Raw genomic sequence first — 27,963 nt, 5'->3', positions numbered from 1 at the left:
GAAACACACTACCATTGACTGGCGCTCTAAAACTAGAAGTGGTTAGCGAATTCGTATACCTTGGGTCCACTATCACGAACAACGGCTCCTGTGAACCAGACATACGTAGGAGAATTGGGATGGCTAAGAGTGCCATGTCTCAAATGCATAAAACCTGGCGTGACAGGAAGATTTCGCTAAGAACCAAGACGAAACTTGTGCACACGCTCATATTCTCCATCTTTCTTTATGGATCTGAGACATGGACTCTGAAGTCTGCAGACCGCAGACGTATCGACGCCTTCGAGATGTGGTGCTGGAGAAAAATGCTCCGAATTCCATGGACTGCATTCAGAACCAACGCATCCATTCTGGCTCAACTAAATATAAAAACAAGGCTCTCTACCATCTGCCTCAAACGCATTTTAGAATATTTCGGACACATAGCCAGAAAAAAAGGAGACAATCTTGAAAAACTGATGGTAACTGGCAAGATTGAGGGAAAAAGACCACGAGGTCGCAGTCCCATGCGTTGGTCCGATCAAATCCGCACCACACTTGAGTCCACCGTCTACGACGCTCTTCGAGTGGCCGAGGATAGGAACAGCTGGCGTAAGACCATTAGAAGGAAGGTCATGGAAGGGGGAGGTCACGACCCTCAGACATGAGGAACACGACTGGAGGTGGAGGAGGCCTGTTTGTCTGTCCTGAAATCTCTTCACGCTTAAACGGCCGAAGCGATTTAGATGAAGTTTGGTTTGGAGATACTTGATGAAATATGGCATGGAGAATTTGGAAAGGACATAAGCACCATGCCACACGATGCGATGCGGCGGCAGTACGGCGCCTGACCGGTGCCGCTCCGGTTTCCTACATATAAAAAATAAAAATGTATGGTATGGCACACGGCGCCGCCGTCCGGTGCGCTCCGGCGCTGCACCGCACACGCACCGGAATCGAGACGAGGCGGGGAGGGGTGTATGTATTGGTGGAGCTCGAGTCCGTCGCTGCTACAGTACTGCAAAACGTTGCGGCGCCGCAGTGTGGCCGGTAGTCCGGCGAGATGACCTTCAGTGCGGCGCCGCACCGCGTCGTGTAGCATGGCTGTAAAGGACGATAAAAAATCGCGGAAAAATGCACGTTTACCGCGCGATAAATGTTACCATCGTAATGACGATTACCATCAGGAAAAAAAATCCCATCATGTCTATTCTTGAGCGGTCGCGTGCAAATTTAAACGCGACTCGAGCAGTCGGTCCTGACTGCAACTTGCGGTCCGTCTATGGCCAGTCTAATAGTATGTGTACTAGTAGCACACCATTACTAAACTAGTAACTATAACATAAAAGGCATAGTAACGCCATAATGACATTAAAATAGTGGACTTGACCTCCAAGTTGCACTATGTCAAGTAGGACGACTAATAAATGGCCGCTCGTTTTGAAACTGTCAATTGCATCATTTATTACTTGTCATATCGTTTAGACCAGTGTTTTTCAACCACCACCACCAATGGGGTCGCGAAGCTTCTGAAGGGGATCGCCAGAGGTCGAGAATACTTTTTCATTAAAACAACAATCAATAATTGTTCTACTTAATATAGTAGAGAATTTTTGACAAAAAGATGTTTACATTTATAAACATACATCATAAAAAAAGGAATGTGTGGGGGGTCGCGAAATAGTTTTTTATACCAGGGTCGAATCATAAAAAGGTTGAAAAACACTGGTTTGGACTATTGCATAAATATTATATGCGTTCACACATACGTAAGGCGACGATGCAGTCATTATAATTATTTTGTATTGCATTTTTGGTCTTTCAAACCGCCAAACACATTAATACAAGGTGTAACAATAAAATGAGTCGCCTGTATGGAATTCACTGTGAAAGTAGCAGCGCTGAAAGAGCAACATTTTTTTCGTGATTTGTATGGGCAAGCGCCCAAGCGTCATAAGTTTTCCCATACAAAAGTTTAAAAAAAGTACTCTCTCAGCGCTGCTACTTTTAAAACGAACTCAATATAGGCTATGCATACACACCCTAAAGTATTGTCACTTAGTTTTGTTACACCATGTAAGGGTCAATTCAATTCAGACCGCAGCGCGACGAGGCGAGGCGAGACGCGGCACGGCATAAATTTGTATGAATTAGACAGATTTCAATTGCGTGAGACCGTCTTGCGAATCTGTCAAATCCATATAAATTTATGCCGCGCCGCGCCCCGCCTCGCCTCGTCGTGTTGCGGTCCGAAATGATCCTTAGAAATGCATCTACGCGTCACATGTGCGTTTCTATCAAAATGTGTATGACAAACTGACCACCATAGTCATAACTTTCTCCAGCCATCCTTCCGCTTCCGCGAGACAATGGTCACACATACACACCTCACACATCATTATCATTTATCACATACACATACACACACACACACACACACACAACAAATGTGTCATCGCACACATGCATATTACGTCAAATGGAAGTATCGTTTAAAACTCAAGCAGTGCAAATTACTATAATTCGTGTTTGTCATTTTATCTATAATTTTGTACGTGGGAGAGCCATGCTTCGGCACGAATGGGCCGGCTCGACCGGAGAAATACCACGTTCTCACAGAAAACCGACGTGAAACAGCGCTTGCGCTGTGTTTCGCCGAGTGAGTGAGTTTACCGGAGGCCCAATCCCCTACCCTATTCCCTTTCCTACCCTCCCCTATTTTTTGTTGTATTAGGTTTCACTCCAATTTGGTACCATGTTCACAAAAGTGGTGACCTGATGATGGTATCCATGATTAATCGAGGGAACTCCTCGTTCCAGTTAAAAAAGTTTCAAATATTCTGGCAGACTGAAGATTCAGCTAAGTATATCTGGTACCGACTTCAAAATTATGAAGATGAGTACAGAAATAGTTGAGTTATAGCCGAATTCGGAAAAAGGCACTATTAGATAGGAAAAATTATTTAATACTTTTTAGTTCATATTATTTAAAGGATGTTATTATTGTTTTTACCTTAGAAGTCGGTTTTAATTTTTGTTAAAAATAATAAAAGCCTATTGGAAACATGGTTATTACAGAGTCCTAAGAGGAACCAAATAATATTACTATCTTAATCCAGAGCTAAGCCTAGCCATGACAAATTTAATAAAAAATTCGTTCAGCATTTTGTGCATAAAAGAGTAACAAACTATATTATAAAGTTGTATGTGTCTATGACCTATGTTCGTATCCATATACGTGCCTGCACATGCTACCTACTTGTCTAATTTAATCGGTGCCGAAGTGTACTAGTATTCATCGAAATATAATACACCATAGAACGATAACTAGATCATACATTTGACCGCTCAAATAAAATATTATACTCGTATCTATGGAGTCTATGGACCTTTCACACGACGTCAGTCTGGCTCCGTGCTAATTACCTGAAGAAATTGTGTTACGGGTACCAGGCAACGGAAATATATTTAATACTTTTATACTATACATATTAATATTTTTATTATATTATCATACACATATTAAATACACATTCACCCAGGAAAATGGAAAACTTTCTGTTCCGTCGGCGGGATTCGAACCAGCGACCCTCGGCTTGAGCCTCCATACGCTTAACCAGTTTATTACTCCCTCACCGGGAGCATTCGCGCGTAATGTAACATTATAGATTCGACTTTGAGCATTCCATAGCAAGATGACTTCACTGTTACGTAGTATTGATGTTACAAGTTGTATCGAGATATTATTACACATTGTATCATTACCATGTGCGCATTGTAATGCTCAGTTCTCCTCCCTCACTGATGTAATGCTCGACTCTGTAACGTTACATTACAAGTTGTTTGCGTTTCGTGGAACCATTTTTTCTTCTATAGAATTTGTAGCTCGTATTTCTTTTTCTCAGACAAATGTACTCGGTCTCTACATGGATAAATTAATTAGTTGATTGAGTCTTAATATGTCTGTTTTGTGCGATTGTCCAAAAAGATTATGCCCCCTTTAGGGTTCCGTACCCAAAGGGTAAAAACGGGACCCTATTACTGAGACTTCGATGTCTGTCCGTCTGTCTCCAGGCTGTAGCTAGAGAGTTGAAATTTTCACAGATTATGTATTTCTGATGCCGCTATAACAACAAATACTAAAAACATAATAAATTAAATATTAAGGGCAATATTAAGGCCCTATACAAAACACACATTTTATTATTATTTTTGCTCTATAATGGTACGGAACTCTTCGTGCGCGAGTCCAACTCGCACTTGACCGATTTTTTATACGTAATCTGTTTATTTATTTTTTATTTGACGCAAATAACAAAATTACTCATACCATACACGGAGCCAAAATGCCTACCTAGGCAGCCCCTAAACTTACAATATTTTATCGAACAATTTATTTGACAAGGCAGGAGACCGTCAGTAATATTCCACAATACGTGAACTGCACAACAATAAAATTGGTAATAACTCTGGAATAAACTGTTGCCAGCAGTATTTCCGGACCAATACGACCAGCAAACCTTCAAGAAGAGAGCGTACCCCATCTATCCCGGGACTCAAAGTATACCCATAGCAATCAGCAAAATCAGTTCGGCGGTTCAGGCGTGAAGAGGTAACAGAACAGACAGACAGAAAGACAATTTCGCATTTATAATATTGGTACTTGGTAGGTCGTTGCCTCCTATGGGATGCCACGTGCGTGAGTACATACGCCGCTTCGCACATTTCCGGCACTGCTCGAACCGCGGGGTCTGCCGCCGAATACGCAGCCAGGCAGAACCACACTAAGTATGCGGATCTGGGGCAGAAATACCTTTTCGTTCCTTTTGCCGTGGAAACAGGGGGTACCTGGTGTAACGAAGCTAAAGCTTTCGTTCGCCAGCTCGGACGTCGGTTGCGGGAATCGGGTAAAGAAGCTCCGGGGCGTACCCGGCCCAACACGTCTCCCTAGCCATTCAGCGCGGTAACGCGGCCAGTGTGATGGGGACATTTGAGCACGGTACGCTGCGGGGGGCCTTTTTGATTAAGATTTTAATCTAATTATCATCATTGTTAAATTATTTATATTTATGTTTCTGTAGACTATTGTTATTGTTAATTTTATATTGTACGTATGTACCTAATTATCTTAAAATTTATCATATTTAGATTTAATATATTATATATATATATTGGTACTTACGGATAACAATTTGCAAGTAGTAGTCTGTAGTCGGCCATTTTGTTTCGCGCATGCGCCATCAACCATGTCACGGAGATCAGTAATTATTTAATTAACAATAATTGCGCGAACAAAAAATATGTTTACATTCAAGAAGACCAAATAATTATGTCGTTATCATAATCCATACTTACTATTATAAAGCGGTAGAGTTTGAGGGTTTGTTTGTTTGTTTGAACGCGTTAATCTCAAGAACTACTGGTCCGATTTGAAAAAATCTTTCAGTGTTAGATAGCCCATTTATCGAGGAAGGCTATAAGCTATATTTTATCACGCTAAGACTAATAAGAGCGAAGAAAATAGAGGAAAATGTGGAAAAAACGGGGGAAATTATTTGAAAAGGCTTATTTGAACGCGCTAATCTCAGGAACTACTGGTCCGATTTGAAAAATTCTTTCAGTGTTAGATAGCCCATTTATCGAAAAAGGCTATTGTTTATCACGCTAAGACTAATAGGAGCGAAGAAATAGAGGAAAATGTGGAAAAAACGACGGATTTTTTAAAAATTGCTTATTATCTTAAGAAACTACTACAGCAATTTATATGTTATTTGGCAGTTGGCACACATGAAGAATAGGCCACGTGAAAGGACATAGGTTTCTTTCTTTGCGGAAAAATGTACGGTTCCACCATCTAGTATTTAAATATAAATAGCGGTCGCGCTGTTATTTACATAGTTACATTTTTGCTTGCGAATTCGCAGTGGATATATAATTTATATGCGTCCGCTGAACCTCGCGTTCGTGCGGTCTCATAATATAAATTCTCAAAAACATTCTCATTCTCAAAATATAAAAAAAAAACATTAGTATGTACCGAGATGTGGATGACAAGTTGACGAGTTAGGTGTGAAACAATAAACAAACAATCACTATTGTTCTGTCGGACGTCACTGTTGCATCACTGTCGATATCAATAAAAAAATTAATGTCCAATGTTATTGCACTTTGATTTCTATGCCAAAGGCATTTCTGAGTGACCCATAAGGGTCACTCAGAAACTACAAGGTTTGGACGTACTGTATTAAATTAGTAATCGATTTACGGTTTCGAATTTCGATGCTGACTCTACAAAAAAAAGTTATCATTCTTACAGTTTAACACATGATTCGACACCGTCGAGATTTTTTTACTTTAGTAGACGTAACTTTAAGGACAATTAGGGTCAATTTATATACATAATTTCAACCTTAAATCCAAAGTGTTAACCACAGGTGTTAATGCACACATTACTTCTGAGAATCTAAAAAGGTGCGCGTATACGTGCGAATTCGCGTTACGCTCTGGAGTTAAGGTTGAATTTTCTATGTTCAGTTCTTGGGAATTCGCTTCGATGCGCTTCAACTCTGCGTTAGTATAAATTGAGCCTTAGATGTCCCGCTGAACCTTCATATCACTTTTATATATGTAATAGACGCCTTCCCTGGATTTACACGAATATTTAAACACTAAGCCAAATCGGTTCAGTCGTTCTCAAGTTTTAGCGAGACTAACTTTTAAATTTGTTATTTATATATACGGTGCTATAACGTGACAGATCATGTAGCCTATAATCTATATTCAGTAGACTAGTCGAGGCTTCCAAAAATTTTATCTAATGTCTAATAAGATAACTAGTTTAGAAGTTATGAGGGCACAGATGAACGTTCATAGCCACATACGTACAGGGCAAAATCATAAAGCTCCTTTTTTCGCCATAGTCGAGTAAAAAGACAAATTACACGAGGCGTTGATTTCCAAATATTGTATTCAAAAGTAATAAAAAGTGTAATTAAATGATCGATTTTATGCATGAGGACTATACATTTTGCATTAAATACAGTATCTATTTCATAAGTTATTAATTACAGTAAATAATGTTGATTCTGCATTACAAATTATACCTAGAGATTATCTGAAACAATACAACGTCAGAGGGCAAAATAATTATTGATAACAATGCAATGTATTAGCAATACTGAAGCCAAGCACGAGTCGGACTCGCACACGTCAGGTTCCGTACAGAAAATAATGTTGTGTTACTCCGTCTGGGATCGAACGTGCACCATCTTGAAGTCAAACGCTTCATCCAAATGATACGAATTATTTCCGGGTCGATACGACCTGCAAACCTTCAAAAAAAGAGCGTATTCCCTCATAAAAGGTCGGCTACGCACCTGCAGCTCTTCTGATGTTGCTAGTCCGTCTACCGTCGCCCATGGACACTCCTATGGGCGACGGTAGTTGTTTTCCATCAGGCGACCCGTTTGCTCGTTTGCCCCTTAATTTAATTTAAAAAAAAACAGATGTATGTTTGTGTGTGCACATCTTTATGTTCTGAAAGTTGTGTAAGATTGTCTTTTACTCTTGTCTCAAGTAAGCAGCTCTTAATATATAATTATTACATACGCTTGTAGTTTACAATTGACGTTAAATACTTGCACGGAAGTCACATTTGATAAATAATCATAAATAAATGAAAGAACAGAAGTAACCTTGAGTTGATGACAAAATCAAAATGTAAAAATGACGGAAAGGGAAAGGGACTGCTGTTCTAAAATTCAATATTTATCACATTACATTCAATGAAATTTTGTTTCATGCTCATTCAATAGGTACCACTATAGTACATTATGCTCTTACATATTATGAAGGGTCCACTACAATAATGATGAATGTCCTCAGTTGTTAGTTTTTACTTTTTAAGATGATTAAGATGATAGCGTCTTAGCCGTAAAGCCCATAAAGTTAATATACCTAGCGGAATAGAGCAACAATCTCGAGCTGTCAAACGAAACCGAAATTGGTTTCATCTGTGTGTAAAAATATGTGTACCCTAACACAAGCACGATTGAACATGATTTCTATGAGATTAAATTGTCAACGTGCGGCACGTGCCGACTGGATGTCAGAAAAAGGGTGCTGCTGTCAATTGTATCACACGTCTCTTTTTACCACGCAGTGTTACTGATAGTGAAATCTCTCTTGCTCAGGCCTTTGTTTCTCTATTCCGCTAGGTATATTAACTTTATGGTATAGCCCAAATATTAAAAACATACAGTTTATAGATACTGCTAATTTTGTAAACACATTTTAAAGAGTTATGCCATTCGATTTCAATTAATCGAATGGCATTACTCGTTAAAATTTAATTATTTTTTTTTTCGTTTATCATTATTGCGGTGGACCCGCATGGTATTATGCTTATAGGACTTAGGTAGAGGTATACTCCTGTATAGTGTATACTGTTAGTGCCCGGAAAAGGACATAGGATAGTAACGCGAAAAATGTACTATTCCCGCGCGAAAAATGTATTTCGTCGCAGTTACGGGCCCCGTCTGGTATGTATAGAATTCCTCATTTTCTTTAAACAAAACTTTACTATATTTCACTCAACATTTACAGAAATAAAAATAAAATTTTAAATTTTGTTAGTTTCGCCCGTTCAAATGTTTTATTTGTTAAGGCGACGCCTTGATAATTTGGCTGTAGCGATATCGATTTTTCTCAGCAATGACTAAAGCTAAGAAAGTATAATTCATTATCAGTATTCATCATGTCTTTGTCTTTGAATTACCCATAGCATAACATGATTGGTCAACTTTTATAACACAGAATAATCAATCAAAAAGGCCTCTGTAAAAAAGGGATTCCTATTTTGCCAACAGAGGAGAGTGATTTAAGCTTCCAAAATGTGTACATAAATTAGTTCAAGCGTACACTTTAATTTGCCCATAGCGTATATGAAATGTAGTTATGGTTTTTAAATTACACGACAAAAACCATTTTGTCGCTACGCCCTTTCCATTTTTAGCTGTTCCATTGCTTGTTTTCTATGAGAGGAGGAGAAAACAAGCAATCTAAAACATATAATCCAACACGGCTTTTTACTTTAACGCGGCGTCACCTTAACGGCTGAATCGATTTATCTAATTTAAGTGTTCAAATATTCATGAAATTCCGGGGAAAATTTGTACCAAGTTGTAGGATCAGAGAAAAGTAATCACCAGGTCATCTAACTAGTAAATATAATAAGCATGCGACGTCTCTACATACAGTACGTCAATGGCACGTACCAATATGTAATGTATAATCATTATCCAGCTATAACACTTAGACTGATGGTGAAATGTGACTAGCTCGTTAGAGGCAATCATGATGCTTCGGCACTAATAGGCCACTACTAGATACTACCAGAAACTGTACTATCGACACCTTATACGTAAAACTTAATCACTAATTTAGATATTAAGAGGATACACTAGGGCCGTTTTTCCATACAAACGTTGTCCCCTGGATAGTGCCGGTAGAGTTATAATTTTTTTCCTGAATATCTTTTGCCACTATTAGCATGTCCCTATGTTTTCTTTCTTTTCATATTTTAATTATTGTAAATAATATATGTACGTTAAAAAACCCAAAAACACGGCCATATTTTCCGCTGTGTTCAAACATCCAGAAAACAAATTTGGCTAGATTATACAAATAAAATAAAACACAGGAACACAGCTCAAGCCTGTTTTTAAAAAAAATATTTTAATCGGTTAAGTTTTGGAGAAAAAATCAGGGGACAACGCATCGTTGATTTTCTGTTCTTTTATTAGATCAAGCTACAGTCGTCTCTATCGCGCTCTGCGGGGGAAGGCTTGAGGTTAGGGAGACAGCAATAGATTTTACAAATACTTGTTTTTCATTTCTCTAGCCCTAGTGTCTCCTCTTAAGATCAAAGAAGAACTGCAATAATTATTATAATTCTTGAGCTCAGCTTCGAAAATATATTTATTTATTTATCTAGCCTTAATATGCAATTTGATAGGTATTTATTTTTTTAATTTAATTTATATCAATTACAATAAAGGTTATATGCTACACAATATCATAATATTAATACGCGAATGAACAACTTTGTAACCCTTTTTACGAAAAATGGGTAAACGTAGGTGCATGAAATTTTGCACAGTTATAGTTTATATGGTGAAGGAGTGCATCGAGCTAATATTGTTTTGAAATTATTCTTTTATCATACATTTTTTTAACAAATAAAACATTACACACACTACAACACACACACATGAGAAATGACATATTTTTGAGTGACAAGCCTATACATACGAATTATACTCTTTTATTTATGGTTGAAGTCTGTTGACAACAAGGTGACAAATTGAAAATGGATTATAGTTTTTTTTATTGAATCTAAGATACTGTTAGACAATGCTTATACGGCCAGTCTGATATCAGCTGAGTCCCAAAGACAAGAGTTGAAAAAAATATGATAAAGTCAATATTTTTTTACAAACTAAACGTAGTAGTCCTAATGTCGTTGAAACTAAGGTCGAATTTCGACCATTGGGCGATCTCTAGTAATTATTATTTCAAAACGTTTTTTAAGATCCCTTTTACAGGAGCTTCACTCGCGTTGAACTCTTTTCTAGGGTTCTAACTGTTCGCCCTATACATTTCTTTAAATTTACTTAACTTTAATTTAATGAAGAGCATGACATTTAAGTAATGATTTTATGTAAAATTTTTCATGAGGTTAAAGTTATTTATTTATTTATAGCTTAACTACTACATTACCTACTATACTATTACATAACTATTATTAAAAATAAGTGACAATACTTTACGGTGTGTACGTGTTCCTTGTAGAGAGTTCACTGTGAAAGTAGCAGCGCTGAAAGACAATTTTTTTTTCACTTTTGTATGGGGAAACTCGTGACGCTCGGGCCCTTGTCCATACAAAAGTGAAAAAAAAATTCGTCTATCAGCGCTGCTACTTTCACAGTGAACTCTCTACGAGGAACACGTACACACCCTAAAGTATTATCACTTATTTTTGTTCTACACTGTATATAATCTTACTTCTAAATAATAATATTGTTTATTTGGCATGTTGCTCCGGATGCCATTTGGCAAACCTCCTCCAACCTCCTCCATTCAACTCTGTCCCTGGCTACCCTACTCTTAGTAACTCCCGCTATGAGTTTAAAGTCATCTTTTGTATTGTCTTCCTGTTTGTATTTTGCCGTTTCTAGTGCCATTCTGTGACTTTTTTACTCCATTTGTCGTTGTCAGTTAAAGTTAATAATTTATTAAATACGAGTGCAGCGGTTAGAGGTATTCTATTTGACGATGTAGGTATGCAATATCTTGTAAATAAATTACTTATATGACTCGTGTTACTCAGTTGTAATCAATTAAAGCAATGATTAAGCATATGCACAGTCATGTAGTTGAGCAATTACAAAAATATTCAACGCATCGGCTGTCCATAGTTGTAAAATGTGATTTGCGATTTTGAATCTATTTCTATTTATTTATATAAAAACTCAAAGGTGACGTTCGTTTTGGAAGCCTTAATATTATGTTTTTCCATCGCAAAGCCAAGATGTTTTCGTTATCGTTTCTTTATAGAAACGTCGATCAAGATATATGGAATTGACATGACATGAATTAATAGTATGTCGAATTCACGCGACAAAGCGCGACAAAGAAACCATCTTGGCTAGGGAATCTGATCTGTAACAATTTCAATTTTCTCATTGTACAATAACAAATAATTATATAAAAAATAAAAATGAATCTTTAAACCCTGTGTCACGGCACCATGTGTAAACGGCTTAATCGATATAATGGAATTTAATAATAAACTAGATTTCTATTCCAATTTCATCAAAGACTGTTAAAGTTAGTGCTCGAATTAGTATCATGTCGAAGAGAAGACATGACATTTTAACAGACGTTGGTGAAATGAATTAAATGGTGGTTGACTAAATAAACAATGAATCCATTGCAAAACCTAACTCTACCATCTCAGTCGGGTAAGACGATTAGGTGATCACGATGATTAATTATTGATTACAAAGCTTACCGAACAACCAGACCTTGTCTAGACCAGTCACCAGACCACAGAAAAACATATACACTATGATAAATAATTCTTAGAATCATACTGCTAAACTTAATATATTTTGTATAATAAGGGACGTCCTCAAATTACGTGAGGTGTTTAAGGGGGGGAGGGGTCGAGTCAAATCTCATCTAATCTTACGTTGGGGAGAGGGGGGTCTCGCCGAATCTCACGTAATCTTTTCTTATTATAACAAAAAATAATTACTTATACTGTTTTGTTATAATATTCTTACAGACAAAAAATCATACAGACGCTAATATTTCAAACAAATTATTAGATAATATTTCTAAAGTGTTTAGAGACAAAAAACATGGATATAATGCGAATATGTGTCTGTGACCTCTTCATCTCCAAATCGCTGGACCGATTTTGCTGGATATGGAGATACCTACTTTTAAGTCCCGGGAAAGTTATCCCGGATTGTTGCTATCCCGAAAAAATATAATAATAATAACTCCCACACCGGTTTCCGTGACGATGGCCATCCGACGCATGGATCATCTCACTTGTCTGACAATCAGGTGATCTGCAGCATGTTATTTCCAAGTTTGGTTAGGACAATGCTTGACAAACTTGGAAATAACATGTTTCCAACGCGGGAATCGAACCCACGACCTCCGAGTCAAGAGCCGCGCTCTTAACCACTGGACCACGGAGGCGTTCTCCGGAAAAACATTATACGGTTTCCTCGATATACGCATTTTGGTTTGAGTATTTGGCGACATCTTAGTAATACTGGCTATATATACTTTATAGCATTAAGGTTTAATATATCAAATTCCGGGTTGGCAAAATGCTTTGGGCGAGCAAGCTTTGACATTAAGTACAGAATTTGAAGGGTTTAGGAAGAGGAAGGGAAAAATCGGTAGACGACCTTACTTTATTTTTGTTCCGTTAATTTAATTGTTTACATAATATTATCTTTCAAGCATGGGCAAGACCTATTCGTATTATTGCATGAAAGCCTGATTTTAATCCTTGACTATCGGCGCCACAGACATAGTTCAAGATAGATCGCATGTCCCTCCATTTGTATGAAAACGATCGTGGAAAAAATTCCAACCTACTGTGACGTACCGATGATAAGAAACGTGCCCATTATACAGGCCAACGTTTCTATTCGAATTTCTACAGCTTAATACGGCACAATTAGGCATTTAGGCGTTTTTAAAATTCCGATTGACGTCCGATTCCGATAGCAGACTAAAGAACAGACTTTCGAAAGACGAGCATCTCTCGTCGTTTGGGACCGCGATATACATACACGCGACGCGAAGTAAATACACATGCGGTATATATCTTGATCTATGTCTGTGATCGGTGCTCATGGCCTGAGATTTTTTTCCGTAACGAAAAAACCTAACACTGGGGGTGTTCCCCCTATCCTATCGGCACCGATTGCCGCAGCGCTGTGCCGGTCGGTGCGGTCTAATGGTTATATCCGCATCATCCGAGGAGTTTCAAGCCCTTTTAACCAAAACATTCCATGACGTCATTCAAGGAAGCCTTTTCACGCCGCTGTTGAAACAATAAGCAATTATTGCAATTAACTCAAGATGCCTAGATAGGTATTAAATATACTGATTTATCTACATCTTAAATAAATACTCAATAATTAAATTTCAAGTACTTTAGAGTTAGGGTGAGTTGCACCAACTTACTTTATTACGTGGGAGAGCCATGCTTCGGCACATATGGGCCGGCTCGACCGGATAAATACCACGTTCTCACAGAAAACCGGCGTGAAACAGCGCTTGCGCTGTGTTTCGCAGTGTGAGTGAGTTTACCGGAGGCCCAATCCCCTAACCCCTACCCTATTCCCTTCCCTACCCTCAACTATTCCCTTCCCTTCCCTTCCCTACCCTCCCCTATTACCCTATTCCCTCTTAAAAGGCCGGCAACGCACTTGCAGCTCTTCTGATGCTGCGAGTGTCCATGGGCGACGGAAGTTGCTTACCATCAGGTGACCCGTTTGGTCGTTTGCCCCCTTATTTCATAAAAAAAAAACTTTAACTATAACTGTAACTTTAACTACAAAGCAAAATGTCAAATGTTTTGTTAAAGTCAAAAATGGACGCCATATTTAACCATAACCATAGAGTTCGACAAGGTTTTAAATGCACGTGGCGAAAAAAGGAACTAACGCTGTCATCATACAAGAACGCCATTTTTGACAGTTCTCCTTTACCAGCAGCGCCTCCGCCCACGTTCATTTGAAGCCTTGTCGGACCAGCAACGTCTTCTGTCAAATTCTGTGGTCAAAGTTAAGGTTAAAGTTAAGTTAGCCTTAACCACACCAATAATTTTGACCATAACTTTAACAATGAAGAACAATGCTGGGAACTCAAAAAAAAGCCGTCTTCATACCCATACGGATGCCCGGATCGGTAATTTGTATGGGTATGAAGACGGATTTTTTTTAGTTCCCAGCATTGTTCTCATAGAAAAAGTTGTACATTTTGACGGGTTCATTTGATGGTTTTTGAGTATAACAGCGCGGTGGTTACACTAACATCTTGTATAGTTATTCAATTACCATTACATACTATTTTTAATTTTACCATAACAATTATTACCATATAATACTAATATTCAGTAAAGATTGCATGCTTTATAATTTTTATTATTATATTTTATTACTAGATGACGCCCGCAACTCCGTTGCGCCAAAATTAGTTTATCGCGCGGGAACCGTACATGTTTTCGGGATAAAAAGTATCCTATGTCCTTTACTGGGACTCAAGTGTGTATTTCCTTTCTCCACATCACATTTCAGCAAAATCGGTTCACCTGTTAGGTCTTCACGAATCACAACACAGACACGACTCGGTGACAGACAGACAGACGCACTTTCACATTTATAGTATTGGTATGGAATATGGATGGAACCTCTTTATGGGTAAATCGCTAAAACTACTTTTATGGAATTTCTAGTAATTTTGAGTTCGTTGAGACTTGAGCCTTAGTCGTATTGTGGTCGGTGGGTTTTTATTTGAATTTTTGTCGGTCGCGGTCGGCTTGACGCGATAATCTAAACAGTACCTTATGCATAACATTAAATACTATTATAAATGTAAAGTTTGCTTTTATATTGTAATGTTAACAAAAAATAAGTAATAAAACAATAATTATTTTGCCACCACTTTCAGCATTGTAAGACAATGAAGATAAACTGACAGACAGACAATCATAAATTATTATGTCAGAATACAATACGAATTACATATAATCACAGTACATATACATACAGTAGCATGCTGCATGACTCTGCAATGTTCATGATGTCAAATTTTTGGCCCACGTTTGACTTGTGCCAAGTCTAACGTGCGACGTGATGATGCGTCGTTCCGCTCTCTAAAGTTATGATTCGGTCTAGTACAAGAATGATCTTTATACAGGCTGTAACAAAACAAATTTAATATTATTCAGGGTGAGTAAGGGCCCCTTGCTTAGAGTTTACTGTGAAAGTAGCAGCGTTGTGAGATTTACTTTTTGTTATTGTACTAGACGTTCCGCGCGGCTTTGCCCTCGTAAATTAGATATTTCACAGACAAATTAGTCCACAAAAATAGCCGTATTCACGTGGTCTACTTCTTAATATGTGTCAAATAACATAAAATTGCTACAGTAGTTCGTGAGATAGGCTCTTTCAAATAATTTTCCCCGTTTTTTGCACATTTTCCTTTATTTTTTCACTTCTATTAGTCTTGGCGTGATAAAATAATATGGCCTATAGCCTTCCTCGATAAATGGGCTATCTAACACTGAAATAATTTTTCAAATCGGACCAGCAGTTCCTAAGATTAGCGCGTTCAAACAAACAAACAAACTCTTTAGCTTTATAATAATATACTAACTGTATAGATTTCGATTAGATTAAATGCCTTAACACTATGAATTACATAGTACAATAATAAAGAAATTAACTCTTTTAGCGCTGCTACTTTCACGGTGAACGAGAGACACATAATATACACCTTATAGTATTATCTCTTTAGGACTATTGACTTATTTTTGATACAACCTAGATTATATTATTGTCCTGTCCTCTCATACTTCACAGTTCACCGTTCTACTTATGGCGGTACCCACAATTCGCCTAACATTCCTACATCGCGCTATCGAAGTTTTCTGAGCGCGTCGGTATACTTATATACGATAGCTGAAATATATCACCTGGGCCTGTAGACAAGTGGCAAAGCGCTAACGCTAACGCTAGCGATAGCGCTACAAAATGTATGCGATTTGACATAAGTCATCGTTTCGCTAGCGAATACTAATGTCAAATCCATACATTTTGTAGCGCTAGCGTTAGCGTTAGCGTTAGCGTTAGCGTTAGCGTTTTGCCACTTGTCTACGGGGGCTGGGCTTCGGCCTGACCGAGCATAACACCTCGCTCGGTCGGAATATCTTCCTTTGCGGCCTCCATACTGTAACATATTTGAAATCATGCTTATGTATTTGCGCCTGATTCTAATGCGCCGTCTAATATGAAGATGTTAAACTGTATAATATAATACTGTGGTGTTATAATTATGTACGTTGTTTAATATTTACAAATAGTTTAATATTTACTATTTAATATTATGCGATCATAACAACGCCAGTTCTTAGTTCAAAATTGTGTTTTGGCAAAATAGTGAAAATAGTCATTATTTAAAAAAAAAATTTCGTGAAAATGTACAGTCCCCGCGAGATTTTGAGCACATGGAGGCGCAAGAAACGTAGATAAATAATTGCCAAAAATTACTCTCCGTGTGTGGTCCACTACGCGGCTCCGTTAGGTAATATTTTGTGAACATAACTCCGTAATATAAATTAACAGATTCTGAATTTATTCTGCCAATAAAATTAAGCTATGCACAGCTTTGGCCGCGAGCTTTGAGCGGCGACCGAATCAATAAATTCCGTAACGAAAATAATTTATTTTTTATTTTTATTTTACCATTTATTTTAGGCATTTAGGCCCATAATACAAATACCTTACAGACTAACATACATATTATTCATATTATAATATAATATAACTTAACGACTAACATACATATTATTATTATACACTTAAAAACTACACTTTGTCACGTGTTGACGGCTACGTGACGCGCTTCATTCCGGAGTCTCCCCCGGAACCTCCGGTAGACCACATCCATCGGCCAGAACTCCGGCGCCTCAAAGGTCGAAAGAAGATTCGTCAATAAACTTAACACTCGTCTAACGTTGGTTCATTTCGAGTCGTGCGTGAGACTAGACGTATGCGTGTAGACAAGATGCTAAATGCAATAGCTTTACCGCGGCAGTCGCCAAGTGCCAGACTATTTTTGGAACGAAGTTCCTTATCGCGCGTTGCGAAAGGAAGCTAGACGGAACGACACTAATTGACTTCGACCCTTTTTTAGTACCTGCGAAGTAGGGGCAGATGGCGTTAATAAGTACGTCTTATATTGAGTGGTACTTAGTATTCCATTGCGTCAACTAAATGGCCTTTGTAGAATAAACAGCGACATCTACCGGACTTTAAAATAAATTTTATAACAATTTCACAAAAGTATCGTTGTTAGTGTTCCTGGGCGTCAATAGATGACGTATTTTTATAACTTCGTTCCATCCGGGTGTCCCTTGACACCTCTTTTTTTTAGATTTAGCAATGATTTCAAAGGTCGTTTTGTTATTGTTACCGAATCGTTACAACCCATATACACGGTACAAATAAGGGTTTCTTTTGTTTGCTATTTAAGGAAACTATCACGGCCAATGATACTTCGTCAGTAAAGTTCTAATTTTTGTATCACGCTATCATCATAAATCGGCTGTAAGAGGGCCCCCGAGACGGTCAATTTTATTGTGCAATATCACGTATTGTGCAATACTATTGACCGTCTAGGGTTAATATTGAACGCCTTTCAATCTTATTGTTGAATTAATTGTTCAATAATATTGCAAAATATAATTGGTCGTCTAGGAGCCCACTAATGCAGCAATGAATAAAAAATTTCTGTGCGAAGATATTTTCTAGAGAATAGTAATTGATTTCTAAGATGACGGTGCCATCATTTTAGAAAACCAGATCTTTATCGAGCAGTTGCGGATTTTATGCCCGAGATTAAAAAAAATTTGCTTCTCTACAGTACAATTTCCAAAATAATACATTATGTATCTAACAAGTCTCTTTTTTCAGACGGCACACATAACAAGATGGCGGCGGTGGTGGTGCAGCGCGCGAACAAGTACTACGGGCGACGGAATAAAGCTGACTACAAGCCCGTGCTCACAGACCTCGACATGACCGTCGAGAAGGGGACCATGTAAGTTAATACAGTGATTCTAAAATGACGGTGGTGGTAGATCCAAGTTGGCGGCGGTGGTGATGCAGCGCGCAAAGTGCGAACAAGAGCGACGGGCGGCGGAATAAAGCGACAAGGGCATCATGTAAGCACAGTGATAGTAAGATGGCGGTGGTGGCCAACATGGCGGTTGATACTGAGAATAAGTGACAGACCTCGATATGACTGTCGAGAAGAGCATCATGTAAATTAATGCAACACAAGTAATAGAAGAAGAGCCTGTGATGGCTAGACCTTCGTCCGTTTCGTAAAGCTGAAATTTTACCTGTTCGTGGCCTTTACAGACGTAAGAACGAACAGCAACTAGGGAGTTTCGGTCGCAGTTACTTTGAGAGGTATCCAGTTCTGAAGGTCTACCTGACCTTCCCGAAAGAGTAAAGCTCAATTTCAGCTTTACGAAACGGAGGAAGGTCTGGCCATCGCAGGCTCTTGGTCCATAATTTAACATGGCCGCGGTGTTAGTCAAGTAACATAACATGGCGGATTTGGTGCAAAGAAAAAGCAATTACAGACAAACATCTGAATTGAGCCTTAATCACTCTCAGAAAGTATTTATGACTGTTCAAGGACAGCTTAAACAAACATAATATAAGTTTAAGTACTTAAATCTGGGTCAAGACTCAAGGTCTACAAATAAACCTTTTCAAAAGAGATCTCTTCAATTGAGTCGCCACTCGCCAAGCTCCAACAGCCATAATAACAAGTGATTCAATGTAACAGTGGACTTTTCCACGTGTTACCGAAAGAAATACTAATTTACTTTTTACTGTTTTTATTTCAATTTCATAATAATTGACTGACGTTTATTTACATAAACTTAGAAATAGATATAATTTATTTGCTGAAATAAGGTACAATATGATGTTAAAGTTATGTGATCAACTCTTATTTTGCCCTTGGGTGGCGTGCAAATTTTATACTTAAATATAAATACTACTTATAATTATTTATCCTTTTATCTTATTCTCTTAACCCAGCAATCACCAAGCGGCAGTGCTGCCGCATAACAATTGAAAATCTATTGTGTCTGCGATACCCACGATGGAGGTGCTGAAATTAAAGAAAACAGAAACTCTGCTTAGTTTCTGTTTTATTTCATTTTATTTACCACACAAACGACAGTTCATATTCCATAAACTTGTTAAAGCTAATTAAGTTACTTCTTTCACTACCCTCTTCTTTAACTTTGACCCCTCTCTTTCAGCTACGGCCTCCTAGGTCCATCAGGGTGCGGGAAGACGACTTTACTGTCATGCATCGTGGGTCGACGGAAACTGGACAGCGGGGACATCTGGGTGCTGGGTGGCAAGCCTGGGGAACCGGGCAGTGGCGTGCCGGGGCCAAGAGTGGGGTATATGCCACAGGTAGGCCTTTCTGCTAGTCTCCTAGGTCGTTAAGGTTTGAGCGTCCCAAAAGTCAGTAAAGAGCTCAAGCCTTTTAGGTCCTTTTTTTATGAAATAAGGGGGCAAACGAACAAACGTGTCACCTGATGGAAAGCAACTTCCGTCGCCCATGGACACTCGCAGCATCAGAAGAGCTGCAGGTGCGTTGCCGGCCATTTAAGAGGGTAATAGGGTAGGGTAGGGATGGGAAGGGAAGGGAAGGAAATAGGGGAGGGTAGGGAAGGGAATAGGGTAGGGGATCGGGCCTCCGGTAAACTCACTCACTCGGCGAAACACAGCGTAAGCGGTGTTTCACGCCGGTTTTCTGTGAGAACGTGGTATTTCTCCGGTCGAGCCGGCCCATTCGTGCCGTAGCATGGCACTCCCACGTATAAAACTACGATGTTGCCACTTTTTAATTTCTTCACTTTCTTGACAGGCTATAATTGTTTATTTTGACTGCTGCCCCACCTGAGCCCAAGGCTGGCTACGCCCATGCGCATCGCAACTGGATCCGCACGCGGGTAGTAATTCGCATGACAAGAAAAGGGCTCTTAGTTACACAATGTTGTCATATAAGTTATGAGTTATGACATATATTTTACATTATCTATGAATATGACTTTGATAGATTTGATTTCACTCTGTAAATATTCTTGCAAATAAAACTAGATGAGATAACATTGTATATTTATCTCACAACAAGTTATAATGATGCGGATCTGAAGGTAGACCTAATAAATAAATAATATCTACATTCTACAGTATATTTTCGTCTTAGCTGTTTCTTACAAAGATATATAGGGATGGGAAGGGAAGGGAAGGAAATAGGGGAGGGTAGGGAAGGGAATAGGGTAGGGGATTGGGCCCGGTAAACTCACTCACTCGGCGAAACACAGCGCAAGCACTGTTTCACGCCGGTTTTCTGTGAAAACGTGGTATGTCTCCGATCGAGCCGGCCCATTCGTGCCGAAGCGTGGCTCTCCCACGTATAAAACTGCAACTTTTCCAAAACTGCACTGCTATCGTGAATCGTAAGTTGACGGTTGGACAGCGGGACATCTCAGCAACCAGGCAGTAGAGTGCCGGGGCCAAGAGTCGGGTATAGGGTATATGTCACAGGTAGGCCTACCAGCTAGTCTCCCAGGTCTTGAAGGTTTGGGTGCCCTATAATAGTAAAGTGCTCAACCCTTTCAAGTCCCTCCTAGGTCCGGCAGAGTTCATACACAGGGGCGGCAAAATTAAAGTGGCCTATAATAGGTAATCATAAAAAATATAAATCGGGTCATGCATGGGCGTACCAAGGTTCTGGGCCAGGGGGGAGCAATTTGCAAAGGGGGGGGGGAGGGAGGCAATCAGATAGGTAGGTGATAAATAAAGAATAAAAAATTATACATATTTTTTTAAACATACTTATATAATTTCTTTAATCAGGTACTTTCAGAGGGGGGGCAGCAGACCCCCAGATGGGGTCATGTCTATTGTGGTCAAGTTTCCGAATCCGATTCGAACGGAAATCGTGAATCACCCTGCTGATAGAGTTACTTTGATAGAGGGACTCAAAGAACATTTCATTACAGGAAATCGCCCTAGTCGGTGAATTCACAGTACGCGACGCCGTGTACTACTTCGCTCGCATCTACGGCATGACCGCTCGCCGCATGGAGGAGAGGTTCGAGCTCCTCTCCGACCTCCTGGAGCTTCCCCCGAGCGGGCAATACGTGAAGAACCTCTCGGGAGGTCAGCAGAGGAGGGTGTCCCTGGCTGCAGCGCTCGTCCATGAGCCGGAACTGCTGATCCTGGACGAGCCAACCGTCGGGCTAGATCCTGTGCTTAGAGAGAAGTGAGTATCCTCGATATTATTATAAACTAGACGTAAATTATGAACTCCAAGGAAACTGTACATTTTTCCACAAACATAATAGTATATGTCCCTTCACGTGGTCCTTTCTATTATCTCTATTGTAAAATTTTAATTGCTCCAGTAGTTCGTGAGATGAGATTTTTTTTATAAAATACGGGGGCAAACGAGCTAACGGGTCGCCTGATGGAAAGCAACTACCGTCGCCCATGGACACTTGCAACATTAGAGGAGCTGTTGCGTTGCTGGCCTTTTAGGAGGGACTACGCTCTCTTCTTGAAGTTTTGAATGAGAAGAGAAGAGTGTTTGTTCGTTTGTTTCCTTAAACCGCTGCACCGATTTTGATGAAATTCGGTGTTAGATGAACCCACGGTCTGCTTGGATCATGTGCTCAAAGAGAAAGTTTACGTGGTAGAGCCACGCTTCGGCACAAATAGGCCGGCTCGACCGGAGAAATACCACGGGCTCACAGAAAACCGGCGTGAAACAGCGCTTGTACTGTAGATTAGCTACAAAAAATGGTTACTTTTCTCATTGATATCTAAAAAATACCTTTGTAATTTACGTAATTACCTTTATTTAATATTTTTTTTAAATAAAATGTGTGGACCGCGAAGGTCATTTCATGTCTTAAAACGAAGTACGGACCCCGAGCGAAACTAGTTGGTGACCCCTAATATAGATATTATACACTTTTCTTGTTGCTGTCGTTGTTATAATCAGTACTTTGCAATAAAATTAATACATAATTTTTCAAATCGGACCAGTAGTTCCTGAGATTAGCGAGTTCAAATAATTTCCCCCGTTTTTTCCACACTTTCCTCTATTTATTCGCTCCTATTAGTGTTAGCGTAATAAAATATGGCCTATAACCTTCTTCGATAAATGGACTATCTAACATTGAAAGAATTTTTCAAATCGGACCAATAGTTCCTGAGATAAGCGCGTTTAAACAAACTAACTAACAAACTCTTCCGCTTTATAATATTATAATCCGCTTTATAATATTATAATATAGATTAGTAATTAGTATTAGTAATAAGTATAGATATAGATCACATGACATCATAGATCATCAATCAACTATGATAATCATGATCATCATGATGGCAGATAAGCTTAGTTCAGCAGCATATGCTGTTAAAAAAATTCGTGAAATCACTGATGTAGAGACCGCGCGATTAGTTTACTTTAGCTACTTTCATAGCATAATGTCTTACGGCATCCTCTTGTGGGGAAACGCGGCGGACATTAATACAATATTTGTGCTGCAGAAGCGAGCTATTCGTTCTATTTATAAGATGTCGTCTTTGGAATCTCTAAGAGAAAAATTTAAAGAAATAAGAATTCTGACCGTCACATCTCAATACATTTTGGAAAATCTCTTATATGTTAGAAAGAACATAAATATTTTCAAAAAGAAAAGTGATAATCATAATGTAAATACTAGAAATAAGAACAAGTTAGCAATACCAATGTTCAGACTAGCCAAAATAAGCAAATCCTTTAAAGGCCAATGTATACGCCTATACAATAAAATCCCAGAAAATGTTCAAAATCTACCTTTAAACAAATTTAAAAAAGCAGTTAAAGAACGTTTGTGTGCTACAGCGTATTATAAAGTCAATGATTTCTTCGAGGACAGCACACCTTGGGAATAGGGTGGCTCCATGCAGGTTACTTTTCTTTTAATTTTGTTACATAGCTGTAAGCCATAACATTGTAATTTTCCATTTTTTTAGTAAAAGATGGCCCCGTGCGAGTTTCTTACGCCGGTTCTTCTCGGCGGGGTAGTTCCCGAACCGGTGGTAGGCAACGTAGTTTCTTCGTTCGACTTTCAAAAAGTGTATCATGATACCCATTTTGAATAAAAATATATTTTATTTTATTTTTATTTTATTTTATTTAAGTAGCTGGTTGCCAGTCATTCTGGTTTCCTATAACTGGTTTCTGGATAACCCCTAGAAAAAACTGGTTCTTAATAACAAAAGATTATTTATTATGAATACTAAAATAATATAACCAGAGAACGAAAATCGATACTAATATTATAAATTGATATGTCTGTCTTGTCACTCTTGCTATTTGTCTGTTACCTTTTCCGACTTACCACTAAAAGTCGAAGACTAGATCAAAATGGGTCCCGTTTGGATGCTATGATGCCAGTAATTACCTAGGTTCCTGCATAAAAATTTACTACAAAATATTTAAAACACTAAAAAATATAGTAAAACAGTAAAAAATATATAAATAAACTAGCTGTCCCGGTGAACTTCGTGTCACCTTAAAACCTTCCCTGGACTTTTCACGTTTTAGCATTACTAACACAATTGAAAATCCATTTTTTATATATATAGATTAGTATTAGTAAATTGACTACAAAATAATATTTAAACTTTAAGAAATATTTAAGTGTTTAAATATTTTGTAGTAAATGTTTATGCAGGAACCTAGGTAATTACTATTTTAAGCTGAAAAATAACTCAAACATGTAAAATATTTTCGTATGACAAAATAATTCTGGTATTACGTAATGTATGAGAATTTCGATGGCACCCGGACCCTTAATAATGATGCCGACAGAATGGGACATAAAATCGTAAAAAAATATTTTTATTATTAAATATCCCTCCCGTACACATCAAGCGGAGATGATTTTTTTTTCACTCCCATCCCACCGTGTGGGGTGTCGTTGGATAGGTTTTTTAAAAACATTATACGTATTCATAGATCATTTTCCGATTTAGGGATTCGTTTGTAAAATATTAAGTTTTAAAGTGGAAAAAATCGTTGAGTCCAGTGTCCCCTTTTACCAGCTAAATGGTTATTTCTGGAAATGTGAAAAAAATCACGGGAGTAGGTAATATGCTGAATTTAAAAGGAAAATTATCACGGCTAAGAAGACTTCATAAGTTATTGAGTAATAGTCGATCAACTAAAAAAGTTTATTCGGCGAAGTATAAAGGAACTTTTTTTTTTTTTTATGCAATAAGGGGGCAAACGAGCAAACGGGTCACCTGATGGAAAGCAACTTCCGTCGCCCATGGACACTCGCAGCATGCTGCTGCTGAGCTGCAGGTGCGTTGCCGGCCTATTAAGAGGGAATAGGGTAATAGGGGAAGGTAGGAATGGAAAGGGAACGGAATAAGGGAGGGAAGGGAAGGGAATAGGGTAGGGGATTGGGCCTCCGGTAAACTCACTCACTCGGCGAAACACAGCGCAAGCGCTGTTTCACGCTGGTTTTCTGTGAGGACGTGGTATTTCTCCGGTCGAGCCGGCCCATTCGTGCCGAAGCATGGCTCTCCCACGTCTAAAAAACTTTTCGTTCAAATTCCTTTGAAAGTAACTGAGATGATGTTGTTAGTAGTGTAAAACACGTTATAAATGTACATTCATTGACCAAACAAAAATTAAAAAAAACTAGCGGTACTACGGAACCCTATATTGCGCGTGGCCCGAAACGTACTTGGCCGGTTTTTTCGATAAGATTTAATAAGTATTAAATTATGCTTTTCATTTGAGCCTCCAAAATAACCTGTTCACAAGGATAGCGGAGCAATATATTTTCACTGCTCGACCGGTTTTGATCACGTTTTATGCATTTATGTGTAAATATTAATTTTCAAGGTCCGAATCAAACAATCCTTAAATGCGGCCTCCTTACAACCCCATTTCAGATTTCTAAATATCTCCTCCAAGACTGCCGAGAAGAGTTTTGGAGAGAGGGGGTCTCCTTGACGCACACCTTTCTCTATTTTGATGATTTTACCTTTTTCTAGTTGTATTGTTGCCGTACTTCTAGTATATATGTTTTTTTATAAGTAATTCTTATATATTTTTCCTCTACTCCCTGGTTCTTAAGGGCTTCCTAAATTTTGCGATGTTCTATAGAGTCGAAGGCTTTTTTATAGTCTCTGCGCTATTATGACCCTAACGGTGTGTACATGATCAACAATTGAGTTTGCTCTGAATCTCGCCTGTTCTCTTGGTCGATTCTGATCTGAAACTTTGGTTATTTTTTGAAGTAATACTTTTGCAAAAACTTTGTATATGTTAAACATTAAGTTTATAGGTCTTTTTTTAATGGGTTTTGGCCCATCACACTTTCCCACCACTGTATCTCCTGTGTCGCCAGGATCGACAGCGGTATCCAACCATGAAAACCCTTTGATATGATCTCAGGGAGCCCGAGGGACATGCTAAAGCTGTCTTAGGACCCGCAACGAAATTAATCAGAAGAAAATAGGAGGAGTAGGAAGAATTCCAGATTCCCTCCCCATATAAAGTGGGAGACAGCACAAAGTTGCAGTATTTAATTTAGTTATTTAAGTTGAAGTAAGTTTATAGGTCTGTAATTGCTTACATCACATTTACCCCCCTTTTTGTGTAATAGGACTATCTTTGAGGCTGTCCATTGGGAATTGGGATGGTACTGATTCAGCTTCTAATACCTTATTAAAGAGTCTTGTTAGAATAGGTGTAATTATTGGTTTTAGCCCTTTTAGGATTTCATTTGTTATATTATCATTTCCTGGAGCTTTCTCAGCCTTTTGTGTCTACATAATTTTCTCAACTTCTCTGTGAATTATTGGTGGTACTGGTGTGAGGTCGTGAAAAACCATATTTCTTTCATGTTTTTTTTATGAAGGGGGCAAACGAGCAAACGGGTCACCTGATGGAAAGCAACTTCCGTCGCCCATTGACACTCACTGCATCAGAAGAGCTGCAGGTGCGTTGCCGGCCTTTTAAGAGGGAATAGGGTAATAGGAGAGGGTAGGGATGGGAAGGGAAGGGAATAGGGGAGAGAAGGGAATAGGGTAGGGGATTGGGCCTCCAGTAGACTCACTCACTTGGCAGAACACAGTGCAAGCGCTGTTACATGCCGGTTTTCTGTGAGAACGTGGTATTTCTCCGGTCGAGCCGGCCCATTCGTGCCAAAGCATGGCTCTCCCACGTCTTTGACATAGCGCTCGTTAATATGACGTTAACGTTCCCTTCGTCTAATGTCAATTCCATACATTTTGATCGGCGATTCTATGAAGAAGCTGAAAAACGTCTCTCCGTCTTGAGGCTCTGGTCTGTAAAAGTGTAAACGTGATTCACATTGATATTTTTTTAGTTATAAAATACCATAATAATGATTATTAACTCCATAAAAGTAGGTATCGCAAAATATGGCCAGTAATAAAAATCGAGTTATGAAAATGTTAATAGCCGTATAAATTTAAGTATAGGTCTATCAGAATCCCATGGCAAATTTGGATGGGAGATTTTCAAAAAATATCCTTCCTAAGGAAAAAAAAGTATAAAACGTTTTGCTCCAATTTCCCCAGTATTGGTAACGAAAAGGGAATAGGGGAGGGTAAGAAAGGGAATAGGGTAGGGCATTGGGCCTCCGGTAAACTCACTCACTCGGCGAAACGCTCGCGCTTCACGCTGGTTTTCTGTGAGCCCGTGGTATTTCTCCGGCCGAACCGGCCCATTCGTGCTGAAGCGTGGCTCTCCCTGGTCAAAAGTGTACGGTTTCCGCTCGATAAACGAATTTTGGCGACATATTATTGCATTGTACATTGGCTCTTAATACGTATACAAAATTTTCATTTAAATAGACTACTGGAGATGGGTAAAATACGTGCTCAAAGATTCCGTTACATACATACAGCCCAAGCTAAAAAACGTGTTAAAAATAAAAATAAAATGTCTTCAGGATCTGGAGTTTCCTGACGGAGGTGGCAGCTGAAGGCACCGCGGTCATCATCACCACTCACTACATAGACGAGACCAAGCAGGCGCATAAGGTGAATATAGCAAGACTAAGGGCCAGAGGGGTGCGCCGAGATCTTTTCGTTTTCGCTTCGTTTTAGAATCGCCGATCAAAATGTATGGAATTGACATAAGACGAGTCAAACGTTAACGTCATATTAACGAACGCTTGTGTCAATTCCATACATTAAACATTTTGATCGGCGATTCTATAACAAAGCGAAAACGAAAATATCTTGGCTCACTACTTTCTGATGAGTGCCGGATAGGCTATCCACAACTAACATTATGAATAAGTATTTAACTCTATTTCTTTGCTTTATTGGATACCTATAATTTTACAGTTGCTGTTATTTAAATTGCAAAAAAAATGACCAGTTTTTATCACCATTAAAATGTTAAATAATTTTATGAAAGCATCAGAAGGGCTGCAAGTGCGTTGCCGGCCTTTTAAGAGGGAATAGGGGAGGGTAGGGATGGGAAGGGAAGGGAATAGGGGAGGATAGGGAAGGGAATTGGGTC

General features: G+C 38.8%; 1 protein-coding gene across 2 annotated transcripts in view; it reads left to right on the top strand.

The window, feature by feature from the left end:
- Positions 1 to 27,963, top strand: part of LOC121737816 (ABC transporter G family member 20) — a 75,756-nt gene that overhangs the window by 31,675 nt on the left and 16,118 nt on the right. The window contains exons 2-5 of one of the 2 annotated variants that reach the window (XM_042129524.1): positions 18,270 to 18,396; positions 19,640 to 19,799; positions 21,398 to 21,660; positions 27,386 to 27,476. In XM_042129524.1, coding sequence (XP_041985458.1) covers positions 18,287 to 18,396; positions 19,640 to 19,799; positions 21,398 to 21,660; positions 27,386 to 27,476 — 624 coding nt within the window. In that variant the 5' untranslated portion in view covers positions 18,270 to 18,286. Of the gene's footprint in view, positions 1 to 18,269; positions 18,397 to 18,590; positions 18,620 to 19,639; positions 19,800 to 21,397; positions 21,661 to 27,385; positions 27,477 to 27,963 lie in introns of those variants that run through there. The other variant, XM_042129525.1, reaches the window with a different exon arrangement.

Source organism: Aricia agestis, chromosome 21 (assembly GCF_905147365.1).
Source record: "Aricia agestis chromosome 21, ilAriAges1.1, whole genome shotgun sequence".
In the NCBI taxonomy this organism is placed as follows: domain Eukaryota; kingdom Metazoa; phylum Arthropoda; class Insecta; order Lepidoptera; family Lycaenidae; genus Aricia; species Aricia agestis.
Note: the sequence above shows the minus strand (reverse complement) of the source record. Positions and strands in the feature narration are given on the sequence as shown.